This window comes from Engraulis encrasicolus, chromosome 10 (assembly GCF_034702125.1).
Source record: "Engraulis encrasicolus isolate BLACKSEA-1 chromosome 10, IST_EnEncr_1.0, whole genome shotgun sequence".
Classification (NCBI taxonomy): Eukaryota; Metazoa; Chordata; class Actinopteri; order Clupeiformes; family Engraulidae; genus Engraulis; species Engraulis encrasicolus.
In genome coordinates this window covers 32,559,926-32,570,878 of record NC_085866.1, presented here as the reverse complement: position 1 = coordinate 32,570,878, position 10,953 = coordinate 32,559,926, and the positions used below count along the sequence as shown (strand labels likewise).

Below are 10,953 nucleotides of genomic sequence, written 5' to 3'. Positions count from 1 at the left end.
TGTTATAGCTCTTTTCTTGATTATCCTCCTTGGCAGTGTTCTCTCTCTCTCTCACACACACTCAACCACACATTCTCTATTTTGACCCCCCCCCCCCCCCCCCCCCCACCACCACCACCCCCCATGTCTGCATCTCACTATCACTGTGTAATTTCAAAGTTGTTTAGGTCTGAATTACTGTCCCAGTTTCTGTTGTGTGTTGATGTGTCAAGGGTGCATATATAGTAGTCTACATGTATTTTTATTCATTAAAAAATCCACCACTGGACAGCCAATAAGGAGACTTCCCTACGTTGTTCCGTTAAGGCAGCATGGTCCATAGTAGGGTCTACTGGGGATTGTGCTCAAATGTCACAGTTGAGTTTTCGACAAACTATTCAATCAACCAGTCAATTAGCTAATATAGCCATGCATCACACACAGACGACAATATATCTTTGCCAGACATACAGATATATACGCAAAGTTTGTGGTTATGCATGAGCATGAGATATGAAACAAGACAAGCGAGTGCCCTTTTTTGTTCTGAATCTGCTAAAAAAAAAAACACAGCAGCTTCAGAAAGTATACACAGATGATGTATTGTTTCCAAGGGAATTAGCCGAAGTGGAAATGCAATATTGCATCTGACGTCCTAAAGCCCGTGCCTGCAATTAAGGCAGCCAGTAACGGCGCACGATGCTACCAGCAGAGACGTTTTACAGTAATGTGCCATTACATTGGAGTGGATTAGCTCATGTCTGGTAATGATAAGTCATTTTCATATGACTCAAAACAGACTTTTATTTGCAGCGGTAAGTTTCGCAACATCTCACTCTAAAAGTGTTCTGCTGTTTCTGAAACAGGGGTATCAGAGCAGTATTAGAAAAAAAACCAATTGTTTACATAGCCTACAAAGATGAGCCTTTTTTCCCTTGAAAAACCTATTTACAAAAATACAGACTCACATAGGCACACATACGAGAGAAAGAAAGAAAGAAAGAAAGAAAGAAAGAAAGAAAGAAAGAGAGACAGAAAGAAAGAAAGAAAGATAGAAAGAAAGAACGAATGAACAAAAGAAAGAAAGAAAGAAAGAAAGAAAGAAAGAAAGAAAGAAAGAAAGAAAGAAAGAAAGAAAGGGACATAGGAGGCCTGCCATATTTTCCCTCCGTGTGGCTTTGCCTGATACAAAAACACAGAGCAGGGTTTGATGAAGTCAAATCTGTGCATGTGTTTTCCGAAGCCACTATACCATACCCTTGCACTACACTGGTAAACATGGAAAACAGTAATGTACCACTGTATCATATTACACATTAAACTAATAACCATTTATGTGCCCATTTATGCCCCCCCCCCAACACACACACACACACACACACACACACACACACACACACACACACACACACACACACACACACACACACACACACACACACACGAACACACAGCATGTTCTATGATCTCCGTATGCTACTGATGTTTTTTGCATTTTAATCTGTCCCTTTCATTTTTGCCGCAAGACCCAGCAGTCTGAAAAGTAAAGTTAGTTTTATAGACTGCCATGAGAAGCCTAATGTGCTAAGAAGTTATGTTGCATGGCTTTGATTTGTTCTTCTGCTTTCAGAGAAAAAAAGTTGTGGCTTCCAAATGTAATCCCGTGACAGGACAAAAAAGGGAAAGGAAAGGCCATGACCAATTTATTTCACCCTGTACTTAGTCAATGCCTTAAGACCATGTTCTGACACTCCAGTGAAAAACCATTGACCTTATGGGGTAAAATGTGTGCTGATTTCAGTAGTAAAGTATAGACCATTGAAAAAGTTTTTGGGCTAAGATTAAGTGAGCTAGCTGTGAGTACGGGAAAATAAGACTAGTAAAGTGGATGGTCCTTTCAGTAGTGTCGTGTTAAAGTGCTTTATTGATTGATTGTCAAGCCGTTCAAGGAGAGTAAAGCGTCTGGCTTCAGGTTGAGCATCAAGCCACCCAAGCTCTGATGAGCCGCGTATTTAGAAGACATAAGGAGCATCCAGGACATGGGTGCTTGAAGCGCACAAAATTGACCACCAGAGGCGCCAAACTCTTACAAATGCACTTGACGTCCTCTAATTTTGAAGTCTGATATTTCCTGAAGAACTTGCGTTTAAAGCAAAACAATTCAGCTAATTTTACTATACTTCAGATTCACACTTCAGAGTTTTTAATATAATGTAAAATAATGCTGCAGAGCGATGCTTGTATAGCCTACTAGACTTTATCAAGGCGATCCATGCCTCCTCGACACAATCGATTTCTCTTTTCATATTTATGAGGTGCATTTGCACTTATCTTGCCGCGCGTCCTCGTTTTAAAGACTTCCAAGTCAATTACTGCTTTCGGGTGGTTGTTAGATTCTTTAAAAGGTAAGTTGTTTACACGCGCCCCCTTGCTTCAATAATATATGTTCCAGCCAGTAAATCGATCTTTTTCGAGTAAACAAGAATGTATGAGTTAGTCAGTAAGTACTGACCTCTAAATTAATGGTTATCCCAAGGAGAACTGACACTTATGAAGACCGTTCAAACTGATATTTAGCGCACAAGTTAGTGCTTAATGAGGAAAAAAGACATCAGTCTACACCAGGATGCGCATGCATAAAGTTATTGAACAGCTCGTTGGACTATAATCATTGTGTTGCATGAAATAGATTAATGTTTTTGTGTATGTGTTTATGCACAATTTGCTTTGGAAACTGACAATCGGGTCTGTGCACTGGTTAGTATCAACCAGACAAAGACGATTTAATTAACAGGTTGTATTGAGATCTCTTTGTAAACCAGTCAATTTGTGCGTTATCAGTACAGATCTGTGGTGATTTGTACGTCAGTTCTAACCACTGCTCCAAGCTGCTCTTGATCAACCTTTAATTAGCCTACTGTTGATGGCTGCTTGCATGTAAAGATAAGGGGCCCAATCATACTGAACAACTAAATCATTTCAGATATACACCGAATGCGCTAATGGTTTACTGCACGACTTGACGCACGCTCGCACGCACGGACGCACAGAGAGAGAGAGAGAGAGAGGGGGGGGGGGTGCACCTCAGACTCAAGCACACGCGCCTATCCATGCCTTGATATTTAAAATCTGAATGCATTCCTCGCTGAACATCCGATGAACATCCTCCAGCTTACTATCAGGCTATAGCTTTCATTGCATGGTGAGGCTTAACTCTTGGTAACTTCTCATTAGTTTTTATTCTTTCTCAGTGGTGCTAGCAGACAGAATGCGTCGATATGACTTCATCTCCAACCATGATATTCTGTACAAAACAGAGCATGCATCGGATACTCTTTTATCCTGATAAAAAAGTAGCTCCCCCTCTTTACACGCGCGCACACACAACCTCCCGTGTCCCCTATCCTCTCTCCTTGGAGTTTGATGAACGATCTGTTGAAATTATGTATGTTAATTATTATGCCTCAAAGGCCAACCAACAAGAGTATTAGATGACCAATTACCTCGGTGATTGTAAGAACACGGTGAAAAAAGAAACATCCGATGAAAAGTGCAGTACATTTGGGGGAGTTGGATGGATGCACGAGAAAGGCTCAGAATTGTCTCCAGAACATTCTATCCTTGTCATGCCTCCATCGCCGTGCGTAATACTAATGGCCAAGCAGCCGACCATGTCCTGACTCTACTCGTTTAGATATGTCCTGAATCCTCATAGAAAAAATATATCCAGTCCTGGTTGGGGTAGGCGGTGTTCGTGGCTTTGCTCCACGGCAAAAAGAAGGCCTCAGGTCGGCGGGCGCAGGTAGGGGACGCGCCCTCAGCCCAAAGTAGCACCGGAGAGGAGCACCCAGCTCTCACCTCGTAGCTGTTTGACAAGTGCCCTGTGCTACATTTTAGGGGTGATTTTATTTCTGTTATTCATTCCTAAAATTCGTAGGATGGGAATCTCATTAGTCTAAACAAGCAAGCATCAACACATTTTTTCGCTGTCCATAAGCACATGGATCACTTAATAGATCATTAACCACCAATGTGCGCTGCTGACAGGGAGGTTTTTTTTAACATCTCCCCTTCCATTACAGGCTCGCTATTACCGAAGGGAGAGGAATCCACCGACAGGTCTGAGTATATTAGAGCGCATTACTACATGCTAATGGCATAGCCGTCGGGGCGGCCTCTGCGCTCCTCACCGCACACATGTGCGTTTTGCAGGGCCCTCGGCATGTGCAAGCGCATACAGAGGGAAGCGCTCGGGCGCCAGGCGAATCCAGCCGCGGTGATCCGTTCAGTGCGTTAGACTGATTTATCATGCCTTAATCGACTTCCGAGTGTGCCTGCCTGGCTCCTCGTCGTTTTAAGCTGTCTGCTGCACTATGCTCGCTCTCTCCCTACCTGCGATCATTCACTGCTTCTGAGGCAGCCATCGCAGTTCAGCGTTAACTTCCATCGATATTCTACGTTTTAATGGCAAAGTTAGCCGTTTGGCGACGGACATGACGCTCTTATGTGCAATGCACCTGTTTCTTGATGCATTTTAAAATAATAATAATAATAATAATAATAATAATAATTATTATTATTATTATTATTATTATTATTATTATTGTTATTGTTATTATCATTATTATTATTATTTACATTTATGCTAATTTACGAATAGACTGTTTGTGGAAGATGCAAAAGCCTGTATTGAGCTATCTAATGTTGATGTTGTTGTTGGGTTTCTTATTTTAAATAAAGCATTTCCTGCATTCTGACATGCCATAGGAATACCAAACAAAACATTTTTTTTGTTTTAACCAAAATCTGAGAGACCTGAGACCGTTGACTTCAGCATGCTTGACTTTCTGCAGGTTGATTTTTTTCTTGGTAGCCAGTCACGGCGGACTTATGCCAAAGACGAAACGCTTGCCAAACAGTGAGATCGATGTTTGTTTTCATCCAAGGACAATTAAAGGGGTATTCCACCCATCTCCTTTTATAGAAGATTTTGTGTATAGAAAAACGAAAACAACGTGAGTGTGGTAAAGGTGTTTTAAACGTAACAGAAACCATTGGTCAATGTTAGTTTAGTTGTTTAGTTGATAGTAATAAGTAGTAATTGAGAGATAGACCATGCTCTCTAAGAATCATCTTGCATTAGATCTGGAACATTTTAAAGTGCAAAATTAGTCATTTTATAGTTATGTAGGCCTATATAGTATGTTAAAAGTTTGAGTTTACTTGAGTGACTGATCAATAAACAATTCCACGGAGGAAATGGGTATTTTCAAGTGATATCATTTGCCCATTGGTTCGTCCAGGGTCTCTCAATAGACCGAATAATCAATATGATTGTATACAGCGTTTTACTCATGTATTTTTATGCAGAAAATACCCAGTGTCAAATCAATACTGACTGAATTAAATGGGAAGGCCATATTTCCTGAATGCAAAGCCATTGGCTGTACCTTTAGGTTACTAATAACTGTTTGTTAGTTTAAAGGTGATGCTTATTTTATAGGTTGTAGTCAGTCCATAGGTGATGCTTTGAACTGAGTCTGATACTTTGCCTGCCATGTGTGAGCTGTATTTAAAAAAAAAATCCTAAGTGGGTTAAGTTTACGTCAATTTGGGTGACATTCTTCGTTTGGGTTTGTCAAGTTGTTCATTATAAGAAGCCACAACTAGCCCAATTATCTCTACATACAATGCAAAATAATATTATGTTTTGATTTACTATAGCAAAATGCCAATAAACAGCCAGTGGCCCCTTTTTTGCAGTACCAAACCTTGCCACATGGAGGCAGCGTTTGGTCTGTTATCTGAGGGACTGTGTCACTTTACGCTGGGGGGCTGTGCGCTTTGAAGGATAGCGTGGATTATTGAATGCAAAGTTATGCTCAATTACTACAAACACATGGTGTGCACACAAAGACTATTGTTTAGTTAGTGCTTTTAAACCAACCTTTAGCTTTTAATAATAGCCTACATCATACAGCCAAAACCTATCATAGTTTTGGCTACATGTGCTATGATTTTAATCAACAATCAACGACTGTTTATTTGGAGAGGAGCAGGAATCTATTTTTTTCTAATTAATGGCATTACAGAGAGGAAAAAGACGATGCATATTTTCAATAGTTCACGTGCGCTAACACAAGTTATTTATCCTGTTTGTCTGAAAGGAAGGACAGTCAGATAGATAAGGTTGGCTCTTTAACTTGCCTATGTGAACCATTACACTCCAAAATTAATATTTGACTTGTTGTTCCCAGTTTAGTTATGTAGTTTAGACATTACAGGTGTAAATGGAAGAATATGCACGACCTAACCCAGTAAGACAACACAGGATGGTGTAATCATCATTTAATTGTGGGTTAATTTAGACATTGTGGCCAGTGTGACTTTACATGTTAACATAAAGCAGCGTGCCCCGAATAAATCATTACAGATAGCCCAACCAATCAAGTGATATGGTTGTGTTTAATGTACCTATTAGTTCTTCATCATGTCTAAACTCATAAAATAAATGTGGTTCTATGAAGGGATAAACATCAAAATGTATTTGATAAATGTATCCGTGTGTTTTGGTCACTGCATAGTGAGCCAAAACATGCAACCTCTGTGTATATCGGTATGTGGCCAGCTTTGTTGAAGTCAATCGACAGGACTGAAGGCATCCGCGAGCTCTCACTCTGCCACCCCCGTTTCATCAGAGAGTCAGCTGACTCGCGAGCTGTCAAAGGCCCGAGCTTCTCCGCCCTCTGTGTCCAAACCGTTATGGTAATGAGCAGACGCGCGCGCCTATTGGCCGGGCGCTTCTAGTGTAGCCGTGACATCAGAGTGAGCTACCATAAAGAGCTGACTCCAGCGACTGTAGGCTACACTGAGTACTCCGGAGTGAGAGAACTGGGAAAGCAAGCACAAATCTCTGCGGTGCAGAGCTGGAAAGCTGCTCTCCATGCGAAAAACAGACATATTGGTCTTGCTCTCTCTGAACAACGCTTCTTTGCCAATACGGACATACAACTCAAAACTGCTGCGAACGGGACGGGAGCCCATCGACGGCACTCGGTATTACATTTAATTTATGTTTTCATCTTCCTTTTTGGCGTTAATTTTGTGATGGGACTGGTTCCGTACTTCTGCACTATATAGACATACTCCTACCTCCTCCCTCGGCTTTTTTTTTAAACTGAGTTGAACTGTCCAAGACGCCTGTATGACGCATATCCCGCTCTCGTTTGCTGTACACTAGACAGAAAGTTGTCCTTTTCGCTCTCTGAGATTTTTAAACCCGCCGAGCGGTGTTGCATGCCACAGCATTCACTTTTTGTCGCGGTGGAGGACTACGAGAGACTCGTGCATGAAACTATAGAGGGGGAAGGAAAAAAAAGTCGATTTTTGCGACGCTGGCAAACTCTTTCACCTATCTGCAGAACAGAGACACAATGAGCGCTGAGCTTGCCATTGGACAGGAGCTGCCCACCAGTCCTCTCGCAATGGAATATGTCAATGACTTTGATCTGATGAAGTTCGACGTGAAGAAGGAGGCCCTGGCGGGACTTGAGCGCGCTAACATTCGGCAGTGCAACCGACTCCAACCCCAGGGCTCGGTCTCGTCCACCCCCATCAGCACGCCGTGCAGCTCGGTACCCTCCTCGCCGAGCTTCAGCCCCACGGAACAGAAGAACCACCTGGAGGAGCTCTACTGGATGCCTAGCGGCGGCTACCCTCAGCAGATCGATCCCCAGACACTGAGCTTGACACCGGAGGACGCAGTCGAAGCCCTCATAGGCGCCACGGGCCACGGGCACCCACCACCTCCCCACGTTCAGCAGCAGCTTCAGCAAGGCGGCTACGAGGGCTACAGGGGAGCCCATCACCACCACAACCACGGCCATCATCACCAGTACCCAGGAATTGTCCATCATCCCGATGACCTGCCGGGTCACCCGGGGGCACACAACCACGCACACAGCCAGCATCATCATCACCACAGCCAGGACCCCGACAGCCCCTCTCCTACCTCGCCTGGGTCACACCAGCAGCTTCACCACCGTCACCACCACCATCATCACCCGCACGCCCACCAAGGCCAGCCTGGTCACCACGGCTCGGGCGGCCTAAACGTGGAGGACCGTTTCTCCGACGACCAGCTGGTGTCCATGTCGGTGCGTGAGCTCAACCGGCACCTGAGGGGCTTCAGCAAGGACGAGGTTATCCGTCTGAAGCAGAAACGGCGGACCCTCAAGAACCGGGGTTACGCGCAGTCGTGTCGTTACAAGCGGGTGCAGCAGAAGCACGTTCTGGAGAACGAGAAGACTCAGCTCATGAATCAGGTGGAGCAACTCAAACAAGAAATCAACCGGCTGGCCCGCGAGAGAGACGCATACAAACTGAAGTGCGAGAAACTTACTGGCGCGAACGGGTTCCGTGAGGCTGGCTCCACGAGCGACAACCCGTCCTCGCCAGAGTTTTTCATGTGAGTCATTCTGGTGTCTGGCCCTGATGCTGAAGAAATGTCGTAGTAATCAACATTATTGATTATGATTATACTAATAACAACATCTGTATCCATGTTAGAAGAATAATCCACAGAATAATAATCGCATATGTATTCATCTCCATCCACTTGGCAACTGAGATACAAAGAACCAGATAGAATGTTTATCAGACGTGCAGCATCTTTGTAGATTAGTTGCTTGTAGAGAAGAGACTTTTTTCCTTTCTGAGAAAAGAAAAAAATAACTTTCTTCATACCAGTACCGCTTTTCTCTTGTTAGTATTGGATGACGTTGGACGAGTTGTTCTTACAGTGATTTTGTCCTCGATTGTTCCGGTAAACATCTTAAGAAACAATAGCTGTGCTAAGAGGAGACTTACTGCTTCGGACCTGAACACTTCTCTTGGCCGCAAAATCTGAAAGAATCGAAACAAAATATGCAAACTTTTACGTGGTGTTACCCGCCTGCAACCTAAAACAGTCTTAACAGGGGGACATTTTATGCAACATCTCATTGGTTTATTGCCTGCTTGGTTATATATAAATATATATTAAAAATCTGCATTAAATATTAATCCTGCATGCTGGACATGTATGGTAATAATTTCTATTTTGTACTTTCTTTCTCTTGTGTATCTTAAATAGCATGATGTTGATCTGAGCTTCTCCATAGCAGTTTTTTTCTGGGCGTTAGAATTGAAATGGTGACCACACCAAGAAGACTGCCTGTGCAGTGTAACATTGTTTGGGTTTATTTTGGCTTGTAAATACATGCAACAGCAAACTGCACACCAACATTTAGGAGGATGGTTTCAACTTTTTTCATTGTTTCATTTGGGTATCGACTTTCAGAAATATGGGCATTGGCAGTTGCATTTAAAGTCAACAAACTTTGTATATTAAGTGCACTTTTTGAATAATGATTTTGGTATTGGCCGTTTTCATTTTGAGTTTTTTGCAGACCGCCTTCAAGGAAGACATAGGCCTACTTAAATGATAGATTGTTGCATTGCATTGAACTAACACGCAATTGACGATTTGATCACCTTGTGCGTAATAGGCTAACCATGCAGCGCAGGACACTTGCTTCAAGTACGGTCACACTCGGGGCAGCCCCCCGCATAGCTGATAACTTTGTCTCGCCATTTTGAGGGAGCTGTGCTGTCACATACGTTAGATGGCTTTTAAATTGGGTCGGTGCTTTTGGCACCGTGTCTGCTGCCGAGGTGCTTCCGATGCTGTTCTGGCATCTATTGCATAACCCATCCCTATTATATAATGCGAACAAAACCTACAAGTCATAATATTTTTACAACTTTATGAATAGGATTTTGAACGGGTAGTGTACTCCATTAACCCTTTGGCCAGTTTAATCAAGCGTAAATAAAAGGCTGAAATTGTGATGGCCTTTTAGTCATGGTCTAAAGAATACTCAAATCTGCGCATGCTAACATTTTAATGATCAATGTTATATGTTTTCCTGTATTTTTTTCTGCCGGTCAGTAAAAAAAAAGGATACAGGTTTTGCAAAATCTCAAAATGAAAATGATATGTATGTCATATGTTATTTTTTATATTTCGTTTGTGTTTATTATTATTTGGAGATTCTGGTTCTAAGTTTTTATTTTTAATGATTTAAATTAACAAACTGTCAGATCATATTGAATAAGCATGGTGCTTGCATTTAAAATTTATTGTTGAAAAGTCATACATTTAACAATCTTTGGTTTGTTACTGATTCAACTGTGTTGAAATCAAATTTTAAAAACTGCAGCAGCGGGTTGTTGTTCTGTTTTTTAATTTCATGTATTATGTCAGGGGATCAATTTTCAATCCTGTTTATAGAAATGAGAAAAAGTTAACATTTGGACTGTTGTAGTTCCATTCAGGCTGGTTTCTGTTTCGTCTTATTTTTGTTGTTTTTGGAAAAAATGGTTTCCTATTTTGCTTATTAAAGTCATTGAAATGGCATCATTTTGTTCTCTTTTGTTTGTTTATGCGTCCTTTGCCTCAAGCATCCATCACTAGTTTTGTAGGTTAAGCAACATGTTAATGCGCTCGCCTAAGATGCACTGCTTGTCTCTGCTGGAAAGCTTGGTTATAGAGCATACGTGCAGTATAGACACGAACTATTAATGCAGCAGGCCTAGAAAATATTTATCTGAAAGCAGCGTTTCAAAGACTGAGACTCAAAAATAGCGTTGCACTCACAGCTGGGCCTTGGCAGTTGCATGTGTACCTCCTGACATATAAACAGTTCATCACCTTCAGCGCAAGTTCATACATTATCCAGATGTCGTTGAACTGCACTAAACCTGCATATGCAACTCGAGTTGCCTATTTGATTGCCTGTAAGAATAACATTGTAGAGACTTAATTCCCTTCCCTTTCGTCCTTGCATGGAATTAGGCAACAGCCCATTTCGAAAATAACACAAGGTCCACAATTAAGACCATGCGTTTAATGTCCATGCAGCGACCGAGTGT

The 10,953-nt window shown here is 42.1% G+C and overlaps 1 protein-coding gene across 1 annotated transcript; it reads left to right on the top strand.

Moving 5' to 3' along the window:
* The first annotated feature begins 6,841 nt into the window (after positions 1–6,841).
* mafba (MAF bZIP transcription factor Ba) lies at positions 6,842–10,720 on the top strand. Its single transcript, XM_063208659.1, has one exon. It carries the CDS (start codon positions 7,413–7,415, stop codon positions 8,448–8,450), a length of 1,038 nt encoding a protein of 345 aa, XP_063064729.1. The 5' UTR covers positions 6,842–7,412; the 3' UTR covers positions 8,451–10,720.
* Positions 10,721–10,953: the final 233 nt, after the last annotated feature.

What these genes read in the sequence shown, in the direction of transcription:
- mafba (XM_063208659.1), top strand. Translation starts at nt 7,413, where the DNA reads ATGAGCGCTGAGCTTGCCATTGGACAGGAGCTGCCCACCAGTCCTCTC.